This window comes from Procambarus clarkii, chromosome 23, assembly GCF_040958095.1.
Source record: "Procambarus clarkii isolate CNS0578487 chromosome 23, FALCON_Pclarkii_2.0, whole genome shotgun sequence".
NCBI classification, from domain to species: Eukaryota; Metazoa; Arthropoda; class Malacostraca; order Decapoda; family Cambaridae; genus Procambarus; species Procambarus clarkii.
The window spans coordinates 34,536,665-34,555,783 of NC_091172.1; the positions used below are offsets into that span (position 1 = coordinate 34,536,665).

Here is a 19,119-nt window from a genome sequence, read left to right on the forward strand (position 1 = left end):
TATGGAAAACGTGAATATTACGGTGTTTAATTTGTATGAATTAATAATTAATTATTATACGTCACATTTTTAATGAATCGGTCGGAAGTGCTTTTTTATATATGCACGTGTTTGGCTCGTTTGTATTAACCTAACTGTGCTTGCGGGACTGCCTTGTGCAAGCACATGGGACTTCAGCTCCTGGGCTCTGCTGCTTAGCTATTTTTTTCTTATTTATATTTAAGGTTATGTGTAGTTAGTAGCACCAACTACCTCCTTGAAGACTTTACATTTTTTTACTATCCATACACATCGATCTTTAGCGAAATTTTCAGGAAGTTTTCACAAAAATGAATTGGCGGTAGCACCAAGCACAAGGGAGACTGTGCAACTAGTCATCAGGCAGCACCAAGCACAAGGGAGACTGTGCAACTAGCCATCAGGCAGCACCAAGCACAAGGGAGACTGTGCAACTAGCCATCAGGCAGCACCAAGCACAAGGGAGACTGTGCAACTAGCCATCAGGCAGCACCAAGCACAAGGGAGACTGTGCAACTAGCCATCAGGCAGCACCAAGCACAAGGGAGACTGTGCAACTAGCCATCAGGCAGCACCAAGCACAAGGGAGACTGTGCAACTAGCCAATAGGTAGCACCAAGCACAAGGGAGACTGTGCAACTAGCCAATAGGTAGCACCAAGCACAAGGGAGACTGTGCAACTAGTCATCAGGCAGCACCAAGCACAAGGGAGACTGTGCAACTAGCCATCAGGCTGCACCAAGCACAAGGGAGACTGTGCAACTAGCCAACACTCTCAGAAGCTGAGACACGGCAGGAGAGGAAGTGAGGAAACACTCAGGAGGAAGATGAGACAAAAGTCTTCGTGATCTGATCAAGTTTCCTTGTGCATCATAACTAAGACCGCTGAAGAAACTCCTGGTGATGCTATACACTTCAATATGTGAGAACGGCTGCAGGAACACGCAAGCCATAGATCACAAAGAACTATTTGACCCGACCAGGATTCGAACCCATGACGTTCAGGATCACCCCCAAACGGGTCATGGTACTGTGTACGTTTGGGGGTGATCATGAACGTCATGGGTTCGAATCCTGGTCGGGTCATTTAGAGTTCTTAGTGACAATATATATAAAGAGTAAGTCCCAAAAGACTGAGAGACACCCAACCATCTACCTATATTCAGGGTACAGGCAAGAACCTCTAAATCCACATGCATTCCCTCCAAATACTAGTGAGGATAATGAGGATATTAGTGGATTATCTAGAGGTTTAAACTTTCATCATAGTTGTCAAAACGCATCTGATAGTTTTACACACATGACTGCTATAAAGACTAGAGAATCAAGTAAAGTTAACAAGGAAATTGCTAAATTAGATTAGAGAGTACCTCTCTGATGAGAAAGCAAGGGTTCTTATGAGGAGAGACCTCACAAAGGAGTAAACTCAGAAAATAAGTAGAGTAGGGTACCACAAGGGTTGCTACTTGGACCTAAATTATTCCTGGAATAAGTAAATGAACTGACACATAAAACCAAACTGGAGAAAGTGAAGGTGTGCAACGAGGTTCCTGCCAGACCTGTGGATTATAATACGACGAAATAAATGAATAGACGTGATAATGATATATTTTCTCAGGTGAATTGATAAGGTTGATAAAGTGGGAAGGGTCAAAGAGTACAGAAGACGGACGCCTCGACAAAGCTCGTTCTCTATTGCGAAAACAGTTTACAGTGTATTGTTATTTTACGATGTATTGATTGGTTAGACTGTGTTAGGCTCGGTTAGGTTGTGTTGTATAAAGTTAGGTAGGTTTTAAACTCCGTGGCGAACTGTTGTGTGTTCGTATACGACTTGTATCCGAGGGAAGAGTACGCCTGAAACCAGAGCCAGGATGAAACTATGATGTTATAATGACGTCACACACCAACGACACATTATATATTATAAAACACTAACATTATATCTCTTATTTTTTTATGCTAGAGGACCCTCTCTTTATAGAGACGGCTACGTCTACTACTTTGTCAAAGTGATCACTTGTTCTGCTGAGAGTCAGTGTTGAGCTGCGTCGGCCGGTCACACACGCCGTGTACAGATGAGGGTATCTCTGAGATACATGACTGTGTGAATCCATTTCAACTTTTTTTCAGTTGCATCCTTTGCTAACTTTTCAACAAGGTCATTGTGAGAGGGAACTCCATAACAACTGTACAGTTGTGTTCACAGTTCTGTTGACACGCAAGTGATTGTTGGCATATTTGTGTTGTGTGAAGAGCAGAGCTGCTGTCGTTGATAACAATGTTTCTTCTGGTGGCTGTAATCAGTGTCACCTTCACGAACACCTTTGGGTACGGCGAAGTGTTCAATGTCTGTAGTCGAGGCCCAGCGGTGTAGTCGAGGCCCAGCGGTGTAGTCGAGGCCCAGCGGTGTAGTCGAGGCCCAGCGGTGTAGTCGAGGCCCAGCGGTGTAGTCGAGGCCCAGCGGTGTAGTCGAGGCCCAGCGATGTAGTCGAGGCCCAGCGGTGTAGTCGAGGCCCAGCGGTGTAGTCGAGGTCCAGCGGTGTAGTCGAGGCCCAGCGGTGTAGTCGAGGCCCAGCGGTGTAGTCGAGGCCCAGCGGTGTAGTCGAGGCCCAGCGGTGTAGTCGAGGCCCAGCGGTGTAGTCGAGGCCCAGCGGTGTAGTCGAGGCCCAGCGGTGTAGTCGAGGCCCAGCGGTGTAGTCGAGGCCCAGCGGTGTAGTCGAGGCCCAGCGGTGTAGTCGAGGCTCTGTTATGTAGTCGAAGCCAAATCATACTCTTGAGTTGTTGTTGTGTGTGACATTCAAGTGTCCACACAGCTGCTCCTGCTGTGCCCGGCACCAACTGAGCCATCACAGTGAGTGAGTGAAGGGGTATAATGACCTGTACACGAGTCTGCTACCTGGAAATGTTCCACAGTCCTCATAATAACAATTACAAATAACCTGTTCACTGTAGATAATAAAGAGTCCAGCTTTTGTTATATACATACAAAATCACGTAAATATAACGCAAATATAGAGCAGCTAAACTCTTATATATTTGGTGAAATTTAACTCGACTAGGATACCTTATCTCTGTGGCAGATGGCTTCAAGATACGAATCTCCCAATCTTAAGCACTCCACGTGCCAACGTTGTGAGCAAGAACTGGGTCGTACTCTCCAACTTTAAATTATTGAATGTCCTGTCATTAGACCCTTTAGACCTTCATAGCATGTCAGTGGCAACATGCCCATGTATGACAACCGTCCTGCCAGATGACGATTTTAGTATCAAACTGTAAACCTTCACATAGTTAAGGGTAAAAGTATAAAGGTAGATGTGCTTAAGTATGATAACACAAAAAAATGTGTTCAAGTACAATCGCTCTCAGTTTACGAGTAGAAATCGAATAATTGATGCTGGTGGCAGAGTGAGCATACTTAGTTCTGTTACTTCCTCCTCTGGAAGTGTTCGGCAAGTAGGTCTAGCATTTGGTATTATGGATTATTATCCATTTCCGATATTAGGAGTTGTCTTACCTCGAATATGAAGGTTCTTGGTACTGTATCTTGATTTCCATTCATCCTTAGTACTTTGCATTTTTTTAATTGTGAGTAGACTGTGTACTCACCTAGACTAGTATGTTTAATTCTAGTATTACCAAGGTCCTGCCTTTCAGCTGCTAGTCGGGGGGGGGGGGGGGGAGTGTTCTGGTGCACTGACTCACAATCCATTTTCCTCTCTCGCAACAAGGAATGAAGTTAGTTTCAGTCGCATCTTTTTCTAGCACAGTTCACTTATTCACTATAAGCCGTGCAATGTTGTCTAACCTTCTAGAGCTGGTACAACTCTGGACCAAATTCATCCCCACACAAGTAATGTGTTTCAGAAAGTGGATCAAGAAGAATTGATAAACGTTCGAGACATTCATATATTTACACTATATTAGAGCCATACTAACCTAAGTATTTAAATTGTTAATGAATTAGACAAGTTAACCCGCTATCCTGGTAAGGTCAGACAAATTTCTTATTTAAAAGTGTTTAATTTCCATATTAACTTTCTCACATGTATATGTTGTTCACCTTTATATAACCATCTCTTAAGTGAGTACTTTCAACCACAGAGGTATAATATAAACAAGTTACACAATCATTTCAATATGATCAATTCCCCGCATGTACAGTAAATATTTGTTAGCATGATTTCATGAGTAAAACATCTTATCGTAATCCTAATAGAATATTGAGCTTAGAGTCAAGGCTGCCAGCCAGTCGTCCTCCGACAAAGATAATAGTTATAGGCTGTAACATTGCAAATGTTGGCACAAATCTTTCTGAGCTTTTATGTAAAGAGAATGAAATAATAATTGAACATTTATTAATGATAACCATTAGTTAGTAGAATTTCTACTTCTCCGATCCAACAAGATTCCACGCCAGCCCATCCTCTCCAGCTGTCGTCACACATATACCTGGTTGATGGGGTTCTGGGAGTTAGTTCTACTCCCCAAGCCCGGCTCGAGGCCAGGCTTGACTTAGTGAGAGTTTGGTCCACCAGGCTGTTGCTTGGAGCGGCCCGCAGGCCCACATACCCACCACAACCCGGTTGGTCCGGCACTCCTTGGAAAAAACAATCTAGTTTTCTCTTGAAGATGTCCACGGTTGTTCCGGTAATATTTCTTATGCTCGCTGGGAGGGTCTTGAACAGCCGCGGACCTCTGATGTTTATACAGTGTTCTCTGATTGTGCCTATGGCACCTCTGCTCTTCACTGGTTCTGTTCTGCATTTTCTTCCATATCGTTCACTCCAGTACGTTGTTATTTTACTGTGTAGATTTAGGGACCTGTCCCTCCAGTATTTTCCACGTGTATATTATTTGATATCTCTCTCGTCTCCTTTTTACCCAGTACATTTGGAGAGCTTTGAGACGATCCCAATAATTTAGGTGCTTTATCGCGTCTATGTGTGCCATATATGTTCTCTGTACTCCCTCTATTTCTGCAATCTCTCCTGCTCTGAAGGGGGAAGTGAGTACTGAGCAGTACTCAAGACGGGACAACACAAGTGATTTGAAGAGTACAACCATTGTGATGGGATCCCTGGATTTGAAAGTTCTCGTAATCCATCCTATCATTTTTCTGGCTGACGCAATATTTGCTTGGTTATGCTCCCTAAACGTTAGGTCGTTAGACATCATTATTTCCAAATCCTTTACATGCTGCCTTTTCTACTATGGGCAGATTTGATTGTATTTTGTACCCTGTATTATGTTTAGAGTCCTCATTTTTGCACCTGAGAACCTGAAATTTATCTCTGTTAATCATCGTGTTTTATATTTTCTGCTGGGCAGTCGAAAACTTGATTAATATCTGCTTGTAGTTTTTCAATGTCTTCAGCAGAGGTAATTTTCATGCTGATTTTTGTGTCATCTGCATAGGATGATACTGGCTCAAGATAACCTCAAGATACGAAGCTGTGAGTCGAAGGTCGTCTAGCTCGGACGATCAAACAAATTTTCTTCCATGCTTTACTTCACAGTTCTGTAGTGAAGATAGTGTGTGATGCATCCGGTGGTGATAATTAACCACGCCCACGCATTTAACACACATAACGGAACTTGATCAACTGCAGACACTCTGGACTACGATGTAACTATCAAAAGCTGTAAGCATGTTATCATTTGCCTGTAGATAGGCACGATGGGTCTGGAGTTATCGTCACTGACGACTGCTGTGGCGCCTTAATTATATCAGTATTGCTTTGTCTGCATTTGTAATGACAAACTCACCCACCACCAGTCTAATGTTCTATCGTTATTTTGAAATTGAGAGAGAGAGAGAGAGAGAGAGAGAGAGAGAGAGAGAGAGAGAGAGAGAGAGAGAGAGAGAGAGAGAGAGAGAGAGAGAGAGAGAGAGAGAGAAGAGGAGAGGAGAGGAGAGGAGAGGAGAGGAGAGGAGAGGAGAGGAGAGGAGAGAGAGAGAGAGGAGAGGAGAGAGAGAGGAGAGGAGAGAGAGAGAGAGAGAGAGAGAGAGAGAGAGAGAGAGAGAGAGAGAGAGAGAGAGAGAGAGAGAGAGAGAGAGAGAGAGAAGAGGAGAGAGAAGAGGAGAGAGAAGAGGAGAGGAGAGGAGAGGAGAGGAGAGAGAGAGAGAGAGAGAGAGAGAGAGAGAGAGAGAGAGAGAGAGAGAGAGAGAGAGAGAGAGAGAGAGAGAGAGAGAGAGAGAGAGAGAGAGAGAGAGAGAGAGAGAGAGAGAGAGAGAGAAAGAGAGAAAGAGGGGGGGGGGGGGGCAAGACGGAAAGCAGTTGAGAGAGGGGGTAATTTTCGGCACAAACGTGTCCTCCGCAGCACCAGTCTCCACCAAAATACCTGTCTATCTCCAAGACCATGTTTCATATTCCACAATGTGTGCCTTCACAACGCCACCCTTCACCGCAATAATCGTCTTCACTCCCACAATTATAGCTGTTTCCACCATTTCGTGAACTCACCATGAGACTAACCGACTGCCACCTCCCACAGGATAGTAGTGGAGTCCCACAGTAATTCAACAATCATTGTAGTACGTGTTATGGCTTTCATACCCCACAGACGTGTTCCACCACATTACCACAACAACGGTTCGCAGCACACCATAATACCTCACTAGGTCTAACAGCATGCCACACCAAAACGTTTCCACCACACAGCTAACGTCCTAGCTGTCACTCCACCACAAATTACATTTCCCACCACACAGCAAGCCTCTTGTCATGCCACACGTTAAACTGCCCACCACAACAGCGGCTAGCTGTACCTCTTGCACAAGCTACCTAACTACCCTTCATACGCTAGCCATACATCCCAGTGACATAATTCCACCACACTGCACAAGCCTATTTGAGGCGCGCCATATCTCCAGACTTTCCACCACACCTCAAGAGTATATACATATATAGATATACTTACGCGGCATCCCACATGGCGCTTGTGGTACGGTCTCTGAGGTTGGGTATGAGCTTGAGAGTGGGGTGGGCTGGCTTAGGGTACCGGGGCTCCATGTTACCCACCGTCTCCTCGCTGCCCTCTTGCCCCATCTCCTCCTCCTTCCTCCTTCAGGTTAACCCTCTTGCCTCCGTATACACGCTTCTTGGTGAGCGTCACACTCTTTGTGGCTGGATGTTCTCTGGTGAGTAGCTCGGCTGCTGGAGTGTGGTGGCGGCGGTGATCAAACGCGACAATACAATACGAGGAGACCTTGGACATATGCCTTCACTACACCTTAACAGTTCTAAGTGCTGGTCTAGCTGCCGTAAACGTCAATAATTTAAGTGATATAATCAGTGGTAATCTATACGTTGTGCATGTATAAGCGCCAGCAATAATTAACGGGACCAGGCGGTATACAGAGGACAAGCTACCACGACCAGTCCGTAGGATCTGTCACCACTACCAGCCAGGACGACCAGCCAGCACCACCATCCACCACTAGCTGCACGTCACGTCTGCGTGAGAGTCCTGGCCGCCACCACTACCACCATACTGCCCGCTGCCGGAGACACGCCACTCTCTCTCTCTCCCCAACTCTAATTTCAATTGTTTAAACCCTATCACTAATCTTCGCAGCCTAATATATTTTGGCGCAGATATGTTTGAGGTCTATTTTTGTTTTGTGGATCAATATACTATTGCAAATTTACGTGCTAAGTGAGCACGAAAACTTGGCATTTGTTTTGATTACCAAGCAGTCTGGCAACTTTCCATTGACCTGCTGGGAGATAATCATGACGTTTTCTTTGCGGGGTTTGAGGGCATCTTAGTTAGTTTAAGCATTACTTCACCCACTTTCTAATATATTACAGAGACAGTTTAATTCATCATTCGATGCGTCAACATGGTTATATTTAATTGTAAAGAAATATGTCAAAAATACTTCGTTTGCAAACTCTGGCATGCACGCTGACGTGGTTTAAAGGAACTGCTTCCTCTCGTAAAACTCTCCCATTAAGAAAATACAAGTTGCCACACATCCTTGCCTATAATATAAGGAGAGTGTAATAATGAAATGTAAGAATCTTATATGACAGATTTTCCAATATGCTTCACTTACGTACCGTCTTCCATTAAAACTCATCCTAGCAATCACTGACAAGTATTACCTGGAGCACAAATACACTGCCTGTAAACGTAATACGTTACTCAACACAGCGTTGAGAAACGCACTTATGTGTGTATATTAGTGGCTGTCAACCTGTTCTGACGGATAAGAACACAAACAAGCTTCAGGAATCTACATTTTTGCATCCCTGATCATTCTTCAAGCAAGCTTTAAAAGTACACAACCAGTTTTCACTATCTGAAAAGCGTCCAATATATGAAATGCTTTTTGGCTGTCCATAAGCGAGTTACGTAAAGCTTAGTAAATCCCAGTTTAGTTAATTTATTATGCACCCCATACCCATCCTATGAGCGTTAGTAGAAACGGTTACAGCGGCACATATGATGGGTTCAGAAACTGCACCCAAAAATTCCTTTAAGTAAGTTATCAGTTGTGTTAAACTATAGTTAGTTTAACATATATATATCAAGAGTTTATTAACACATAATGCGCTCAGGAACTGTAGCCCAAATTTCGTTTAGCTAAGTTAGTTACAAACTTGACAAATGTGGCCCATATGGCCCTCGGAGGACCCTCAGTTGTGGTGTGTGGCCCTCATGACAACACAAATGTGGCCCTCGGAGGACCCTCAGTTGTGGTGTGTGGCCCTCATGACAACACAAATGTGGCCCATATGGCCCTCGGGGGACCCTCAGTTTGACATGCCTGGATTATTGTCAGTCTTTTTTCAAACTAATATAGTCGTGATCCCAAGAGGCTCCAACACAACGAGCTTTAGTTTACTTGGTTAATTATGGATTCCACTGCCATCTTGTCGGTGAGCAAGTGGAAGAAACGTTTGATGGTCACATAATGGGACCAAGAACAGTACCACAGCAACCTCTAAAGTAAGCAGTATACATTATATCAAAAAATTTAATAGACCAGAGACAAGGTGAAGTTCACATTAGTTATTCTGTCATCATCACATCACTAGGAAGGGAGAGCCACATATATATACATATGAATCATCCAATAAGTAAAGATCCAGTGATATGTTTCTCTTTATAATATTTTATTCTTAGGGCCTGTGCGTGGCTAGCCTAGCCGAGCGCGGACTGACTCACCCGCTGGTCTAAATAATCTGTTGACGTTTGCGCCACCAGAGAGTACTAGTCTAATTTTATCCATCTATTTTTTTTGTTTTGAGATATATACAAGAGTTGTTACATTCTTGTACAGCCACTAGTACGCGTAGCGTTTCGGGCAGGTCCCTGGAATACGATCCCCTGCCGCGAAGAATCGTTTTTTCGTCCAAAACCACATTTTACTGTTGCGTTAAACAGAGGCTACAGTTAAGGAATTGCGCCCAGTAAATCCTCCCCGGCCAGGATACGAACCCATGACATAGCGCTCGCGGAACGCCAGGCGAGTGTCTTACCTCTACACCACGGAGACTGTTAATTGTGCTTGCAAGGGATGAGCTCCGGTTCTTTGGTCCCATTCAACCTTCAATCAACTTGCTTACGATTCCCAAGCCTATTGGGGTCTATCGTATCTACTTTTATAGTTCTGTATGGAATCCGACTCCAACTTTTCAGTGAAATACTGGACTAGTACCCAAGACTGACTATGTAGTGCATCAGTTATGTAATGTATGTGAAGTAACTAAACTTGGAGCTTGAAACAAATCTTAATCACCCACTGTGGTTAAGTGCTCAATAACACACCGATCCAGGTCTATGCTTCTAACCTTTACTCCTTACTCCTCACCAAATTGTATATATAGGTTATTGACCTTCGCCTCTTACCTCAAACTCACTAACAAAAACTGCCACTGCTCTACCTGTTATACAGGTAAAAATACCTCCAAGTTTTTCACAGATTAAGAAGCAAGTCAAGAAGAAAATACTTCCAACTATCAAAAGTCGCCACAGTGCCAAAGTAACGGAAGGAAGACTCACTGCGATAGCGATATGATACGAACAAGCCACTGGGTACTACTCTTTCAAGCCTGACAAAAAGATATCCAGAGACATTACAGTAGCCATACAGAGACTCAGACTTGGTTACAAGTGCTGCTGGGAGGTAATATACTCAATACTTAATAAAAAGTGTCATATCTGTCGAACAGAAGCAGAGGCGCCACTATTGCATTACTTACTGGAATGTGAAAGCTACTGAAGCCCTGCGCATCAAACTCAACATTAATCCAACGACAGCAGCTGCATTAGGTGCACATTCCCCAGCCACTACAATGATTAGAAAAGCAGTTGAAGAATGGGACTCACTAGTAAACATTCTGCATCTAATTCAATACCAAGATAATGTTATTAAAACAAGACTAAAACCAGCGCGCTAAAACAAAAACGGAAAAGAAACAGGGGAAAAGGAGGAAACCCCCCCCCCACCTTCATTTAAAACTGTGACCCAAATATCGCAGTAACAAGGTTATCACGAATAACCGAACTCAATTACGGGCTCACCGTAGCCCGTGCTACATGCACATTTCGTTCTGAGAAGCTAAATCTAAAACAACAACACAACCTCTTACCTTTTACTCATCACCTAACTGTATGTACCTTACCTCCAGTGGCATAAATCAGAAACGACCTGTCCTTTCCCTCAGGTCAGTACATTACGGGCTATTCATACCTGTGCCACCTCTTGGGTGGTTTAATCTTCCTCAACCAATCCTGTCCCATCACTTGAGAATGAACCTTGTAGGTTCGAAACGTGTAAATTTATAATAAAGTGTAATACACTCTATAGTTAATTTTTCTTTTAGTCGACCTCTGTCGGAAAATCCGACACCATTTAATAATCATACAGATAAGAGCTGTGTTGTATAAACAAGTTACCCATAGAAAACGTAACTTGTAGTGGAATTACCGTCTAAAGAAAACGGGATATCATCACCACATACTATTATAATTCACCAGCTATTCTGCTGGGAATTATTCTTAAATACATTAGTCTTTGGACTTTACCATCATAAAAACATCTCATATACATTAACTTAATTATCAATATTAAAGTAGAGTAAATGTGACCCTTCTATCACTTTCTGTCATGTGGACAATGTAAGCCAGGCGTCAGAGGGAGGAAGGAGGGCAGCCATTGTTGATACTAGACCAGAGACTCACACGGGAGCAAATTCGGCTCCTGTTAATTTTACTTGGACGTAGTGTTATGGAAACCAAAGGTGTACCATCTCCAACACGCTGTCAACAAATTCAAGTTAAGTGTCTTTCCGAAACCCGTATATCTATCATTAGTGGCCATTAATGTCATTGGGTAGGGTGGTCCGGTTAGATCACGAAATCGCCTCATACTAAAGGTAATTAAGCCAGGTCTTCAATGTTCCATGTACAGTATTTTCTCTGATATAGCTTGTCATATATAGGTATCTGGCTTTACAGCTAGCGCCCTTTTAACAGGTCAAGACGAGGAAGCAAGGCTTTGTGCATCAGTTACTGGGTGATGGAAGCTACCTCAAAGAGGATAATTTGGTGTCTACACCCTAGTTATACCTGGTGGACTAACCTGCTGTACTATAAGATAAGGAACCTTTTCAATGTATGTAGTCTATTACTGTAGTTTGATTGGCTGCATATATATTTAATTAATAAACCCCCCCTAATGTGTAGAGGATCGATTTGTGAGATTGAGATTATTGCAGAAATACAGTCCACTTATCATTATACAAATTGCTATCGAAGTATATAAATTAACGTAAATATAAATTCATATAAATTAAATAAATATAAATCTCACAGGTCGGTTCCCACAACCTCGAACAAATATGACATTTGGAGAAATCCTCTACCAATTAAACCAAGATGCATGAGCACTAGTCAGAGGGATAGAAGCCCTAAACAAGAAAATAATCAATACAGAATATGCAGTCATATCAAATGATATATATATATATATATATATGTATATATATATATATGTATATATATATATATATATATATATATATATATATATATATATATATATATATATATATATATATATGTGTGTGTGTGTGTGTGTGTATATCACGAAAATCCTTCTGACTCCTTCTGAAGATGTATTATTATACGAAAGTACTTAAGGAAATTCCTGTTTCATTTTTCCTCCGTGGTCTGACATTGTCATATATATATATATATATATATATATATATATATATATATATATATATATATATATATATATATATATATATATATATATATATATGTCGTACCTAGTAGCCAGAATGCACTTCTCGGCCTACTATGCAAGGCCCGATTTGCCTAATAAGCCAAGTTTTCCTGAATTAATATATTTTCTCTAATTTTTTCTCTGGCGAGCTCACTCAGAATGACATGTCAGTATGTAATGTCTAATGCAGACGAGATTTAGGAAGGTGGTGTATGATTTGCCTGAGTGCAAGATGAGGACTCCTATGTTACACTCTCATGCATGAAGCCAGGCGTCAAAGGGGACAGCATGGTTCTTATTGTATAAGATGACGGTTTAGGACCATCCTCTCAAATATTATGCAGATGTAACTAGTAAGACAAATAGGACAGAAAGATTGATTTATCTCTTGATTTATCTTGGGAATTGGAATGGAGATTAATGTTGGTCCATGAGATAAGTAATTCCCCAATTGCGCAGCTCATATTATACAGTTTAAGAATGGGATTTCCTTCTTCCTAAAGGAATGAAAAAATAATATGCCATAAATGATACCATCCTCGCCGGGGAAGATATATATGTAAAGTCGGGTTTAACAAAAATTCTGAGATCAGTGCTTTGCATTCATCTTCCCCTACCGTCTTGGCCAGCATTGAATCTTAATTTGTGACCGGGAAAAGATTGTTAAATCTTTAATATCTTCCCCGTGCCTAGCTGATTCATTTAATATCTTCCCCGTGCCTAGCTGATTCATTTAATATCTTCCCCGTGCCTAGCTGATTCATTTAATATCTTCCCCGTGCCTTACTGAGGGGGACTTCGGTAGTTGAGATGATTAACAAAGGTATCTCAGTTTACTTGCCCGAGCTCTGTCACACTCTCCCTCGCAGTTTAGAGTCACTGTAACAGCTATAATATTATCATTTGTGTAATATTTAAAATCGGATGGAACATCCGAATATTATGTACTAGCTCGGTGTTGAATGTCTGGACTGTGTAGGGATGATAGAGCTGTACCACTGTGCCACCTGAGCAGCAACATAGACCTCCAGGATTATGTTCGGGATTAAAGTTTATTTGCTGGCTGGTCAGGAAGCTATTGTGGTGACCTTGATTACCCTCCAGAGGTTGAGAGCCATAAGGCCAACGTCAAACCAATCAATAACTCTGGACCACACGTCAAAAAATGGGACAACAGGACTACGCTACACCTTAAGTACTACACTACGCCTGAAGGACTACAATACCCCTTAATTACAGTACACCTTAAAGACCACGCTACACGCTAAGGACCACACTACTCCTTAATGTCTCAGCTACACCTTAAGAATTATGCTAAACTTTAGGGACTATAATACACCTTAGGGACTCTGCTACACTTTAAGGACTATGCTACACCTTAGTGACTATGCTACACCTTAGTGACTATGCTACACCTTAGTGACTATGCTACACCTTAGTGACTATGCTACACCTTAGTGACTATGCTACACCTCAGAGACTATGCTACACCTTAAGGGACTATGCTACACCTCAGAGACTATGCTACACCTTAGGGACTCTGCTACACCTTAAGGACTATACTACACCTTAGGGACTATGCTACACCTCTGGGACTATACTACACCTTAAGGATAACACTACACCTTAAGTTAAAATTATGTTATCACAACATAACAGCGATGATAAAAAGCCCAAGCCAGTATCAGCGCTAATCAGTACTAGGCTACTTTATGTCAGAAATTAAGAGTCATTCAAGAAGATATTGATCTACACCTTAGGGACTAAGGTGTAGATCAACTAGTGGTACTAGTGCGTACTAGTGGCTGTACAAGAATGTAACAACTCTTGTATATATCTCAAAAAAAAAAAGATATTGCCACAATCACTAAGTCACGACACAAACTCACAAATCTTCGCGTGTCCGGCTTCTGTATAGTTCGCAGACGACTCAAATGGTTGCCCGAAACGCTACGCGTACTAGTGGCTGTACAAGAATGTAACAACTCTTGTATATATCTCCAAAAATGGGAGCGGGAGACCCAATGACCATAAAGCTTACTACTGCCATCTGTGTTTAACTCTGCTCGAGAGTTCTCCTCTCGCAACCCGACCCGGTAGCAGGATTTCCGTGGTGAAGCCTTGGCGAGTTATTAATGCTGCTATTGGTAGCGGCCTTCTGGAGGCTGGCTCATGTATCCTCCCACTGCCCGCCTGACCTGAGACTGCCTGTATCAACTTGTGTAATTTCTTACTAACAATTTCAAATGTTCATAACAAGTGTTTCAGTGTTCATAATGGTTTAGCAAGCGTTAAATCACATAAAACTACACTACACTAATATATATATATATATATATATATATATATATATATATATATATATATATATATATATATATATATATATATATATATATATATATATATATATATATATATATATATATATATATATAGTCCCCAAGCATATATGCAACTGAAAACTCCATACCCCAGAAGGATTCGAACCCAGACAGTCAGGAGCACTATGCACCATGGCATACCCAGTTCTTTAACCACCCAACCAACCGTGACTGTACAAAAGACATTGGTAGCCGAGGCTATTTCCCCAACATCCCGACAGCACTTGGTGGTAAGCTTGGGCACAGATATTTCATCGAATCACCTCACTTTGTGGGGCCATGTGAGCAACACAATTCAATGATACGATGAAATGTCTATGCCCACGCTTACCACCAAGTGCTGTCGGGATGTTGGGGAAATATCCTCGGCTACCAATGTCTTTTGTACAGTCACGGTTGGTCGAGTGAATTAAAGAACCGGGTATGCCATGGTGTATTACTTTTTCATTACGTATCACATGTTTCAGTATGAGGCACATGTATCAGTATATATCACCTGTCAGGTTTGTATCACTTTTGTCAGTATGTATCACGTGTGTTAGTTAGTCTGTGTTACCTGCGTCAGTTATTATCACATGTGTGGCAGTACACGACACATGTATCAGTATCTCTCAGTGAACAAGCATTAATATAAAAAGCCGAAAAACTGCTCTAAACTCGCGGGAAGGCGAGTACCAGGAGACAGGAGACCTACCAGAGAGTTGGAAGACAGCTAACGTAGTTCCAATATACAAAAAACGCGAAAGGCAGGAGGCACTAAACTACAGGCCGTTGTCTAAACTTATCTACCAAACAAGATGATAGAGAAGATCGTGAGAAAAAGCCTTGTAACACATCTGGAGAAAAGGGACTTTGTAACACACCACCAGCGTGGGTTTAGGGAAGGCAAGTCGTGTCTCATAAGTTTAATAGAATTTTATGACCAAACAATAAACATTAAGCAAGAAAGAGAAGGAAGGCTAGACTGCATTCTCTTGGACTATCAGAAAGCTATTGACACAGTATCCCATAAGAGGCTTGCATGAGTTGGAGAAACAAGCTGGAGTAAGTGGTAGGGTGCTCCAATGAATAAGAGAGTACCTAAACAACAGGAAGCAGAGAGTTACAGTGAGGGGTGAGACCTCAGACTGGCGTGATGTCACCAGTGGAGTCCCGCAGGGTTCTGAACTCGGACCTATCCTGTTTTTGATATACTTAAATGATCCTCCATAAGGTAGAAACTCATTCCTCAATGTTAGCTGATGATGGTAAAATTATAAGAAGGATTAAGGCAGTGGAGGACAGCAAATGACTACAAAATGACCTGGACAGACTGAAGGAATGGTCCAACAAATAACAACTAGAGTTTAACTCGAGCAAGTGCAAAGTAATGAAGATAGTGGTAGGGAGCAGGAGGCCAAAGACAAGGTACCAGCTGGGAGAGAAAATTCTTCTGGAGTCAGGTAGAGAGAAAGATCTGGGGGTTGATATCACACCAGACCTGTCCCCTGAAGCTCACATCAAAATGAGAACATCAGCGGCGTATGCAAAGCTGACGAACATAAGAACTGCCTTCAGAAACTTGTGTAAGGAATCATTCAGAATCTTGAATACCTCATATGTCAGACCAATACTGGAATATGCGGCTCCAGCATGGAGTCCACATCAAGTCAAACACAAAACAAAATTAAAAAAGGTTCAGGGGAATGCCACCAGGCTAGTTCCTGAGCTGAGAGGTATGAGCTACGAGGAAAGATTCTTTAAATTAAACCTCACGACAATGGAAGACAGAAGAGTTAGGGGAGACATGATCACGACCTATAAAATATTTAAAGGAATTGACAGGGTAGATAAACTGTTTAGCACGAGTGGTACGCAAACAAGGGGACACAGGTGGAAACTTTGTGCCCAAATGAGCCACAGTGATGTTAGAAAGAACTTTTTTAGTGTCAGTGTAGTTAACAGATGGAATGCATTAGGCAGTGATGTGGTGGAGGCTGACTCCATACAGTTTCAAATGTAGATATAATAGAGCCCAGTAGGCTCAGGAGTGTGTACACCAGTTGAGAGGCGGGACCAAAGAGCCAAAGCTCAAGCCCCGCAAGCACAACTAGGTGAGTACCACGATTTCAGACTGCCAGTTGAGCGGTGGTAGAGGTGTGAGGCGGGAAGAGGGTGTCGTCGCAGGAGTGTTCCGGTGGGTGGGCCTGGGAGGAGAGGGATGGGGGATGCATTCTCCACGAGAAAACAAATAATGAACCTCCATAAACAACATTAAAACTTTAAGCTTAAACTTCTTGTACTGACTTTCCTTATGTTAAGCCCCACAAGCAGCGCTCAACGTCTCGCGTGCTCTAACAAAGCCATGTAAACAATATACTCACTTTCCATCGAAAGTCCACCACTCGCTCTTAGTCCGCAGTCGACCTAGGACGCCGACGAACTTCTGCCTGACCTCCACCAGTTTGCTGCTCCTGTCACTCATACCGACAGTGTATTCCTCGTTGATGGTGGCCAGTCGTAGAGACGACCTCCCCTCCCACGACGGCGACGACGGGGACGACAAGGTGTATACAGGAAAAAACAGAGATGACGAAGGTGGAGGAAGTGACAATGGGGCAGGAATCCTTCTGTGAGTTTTTGCCTTTTGAACCATATTGTTGCCACTGTTGTTGGTGCCGTCCCTGGCTTCATCAGCTCCACTAGTGCCACAGTCAGGCTTTCTGAGGGCAACGTCACCGTTATGAAAATTCTGGTCATTTTTCTGGAACTCATCGTTAACTTTGTTGGGCTGAGTGTATGTATCCTGAAACTCGACAGCGTTATGGAACTCGTCGTCAGTGTCCTGAACTTGATCTGTGATATTTTCTTCTTCCTCGTGTTTGTCATGAAATGTTGTTGAGTGGCAATGTTGTGCTGTACCACAAAGAGTGAGCGTCTGCTGGCGAGGCCCGTCACTGTCTCCCTCCCTCCTGTCCTCAAGGTTCTGGCTCTCCTCCATCACCCACCAAGGACGACCAGCTCCACAATACGCTCTGCTTACTGTCTCAAAGCCCCCACAGATTACCCTCACAGATGGCGCCTGCTGTTGGCACAGGGCGAGGAATTCTCCGCCAGAGGGTGTTCTTGCTCCAGATGCCAACACACTGGTATGTCACTTCTTTGGCGTGGCGAGTGAAGGCTCAGTTATCAACATCGCGCCGCGTGTGTAATCCAAACATTGCCAGAGCTTTCCGTCTTATATATGTATATAGACTATATATCTATATATACTCCATTATGTAAAACTAATGCAGTAAACACATGTATCCTCGTGTCAATCTGAACAATTAATAAGTCGAGAATTTCAGAGATAAACACAGTAAATCTTAGACTAGAGTAGATAAATGTCATATCATTATTTTCATCACCAGCCGGGTTATAACTGCGATGCCGCTTCGTTATTAAACTAATTCATTTAGCCAGCAGACAGAAGTCCCCTTCACGATGCACCCAGACCTCCAGGCTCCAGACAAGACCAGGAAGCCCCTGCTGCCTCACGGCCTCTCTTCTACACCCTCTCTCAACCCTCATCGATAAGATAAACTTCTGATAAAATGACTAATATTATTTTGAGAGTTGCGTTCAGAGGCATCTCCCCCAACCAGAGGATGTGCCTTCCGGTCAACTGTTAATCACGTATTTTAACATTTGTCAAAAAAGGTGAGATAATGATATCCCGCTGACCACTGTCTAAGAGACCACCGAAAAATGATAAAGAGATTATTATAAATTATTGCTACGAATACCTTAGGGGAACGACTACGCACGGACGAAGGGGCAGAAAGGCAAGAACAGAACATGAATGCTAACAGGGAACAAAATTTGAACGAAGAAGGAACACTTTGAGTAGAAATGCAAACGGAAGATTTTGTTATCCTTCTTCACCTCATTTCAAAGCATTTATTTTGAGGTAGCTTTAAAATTGATTTAGTATTACGTTGTCATACGAGTATAAGGTATAGGGTGAAGATGAAGCCATCTGTGGGCCACTTACAGAGTGAAACTAAAGCCCTCGAATATTCACTTGTGATTCCGGCGATGAATGGGTGATGGTTGATGAAATGACAATGCGGTAGACAATGGTACAGCCAGTGCGAGGTCTCTGAAGGGCACGCTTGACAATGAGCCCTTCGGGTAGATCTGTACCATAGCCAGAAGTGAGAGAAGGGAGGCGTGACGTACCCTCCAAGTCGACAGGTCATGCCCCCAGAGCGGGCAGGCTGAGACGCTCCCTCAGGCTCTCGGGGCTGCCTCGCCTGATGCCAGGTTCAACACACGGGTCTTCCTGGTTATCGACGGCTCAAGTTTCTTAACCAGAATATTGTCATGTGATCTATGATCATATCACTCACACACACACACACACACACACACACACACACACACACACACACACACACACACACACACACACACACACACACACACACACACACACTCACA

General features: G+C 42.9%; 1 protein-coding gene across 1 annotated transcript in view; it reads right to left on the minus strand.

Moving 5' to 3' along the window:
• The window catches only part of LOC123764012 (cytosolic phospholipase A2), a 69,206-nt gene extending 61,704 nt beyond the window's left edge, over window positions 1-7,502 (minus strand). The window contains exon 1 of the mRNA XM_069330165.1: window positions 6,946-7,502. Within this exon, the coding sequence (XP_069186266.1) occupies window positions 6,946-7,073 (128 nt within the window). The 5' untranslated portion in view covers window positions 7,074-7,502. The remainder of the gene's footprint in view (window positions 1-6,945) is intronic.
• Window positions 7,503-19,119: the final 11,617 nt, after the last annotated feature.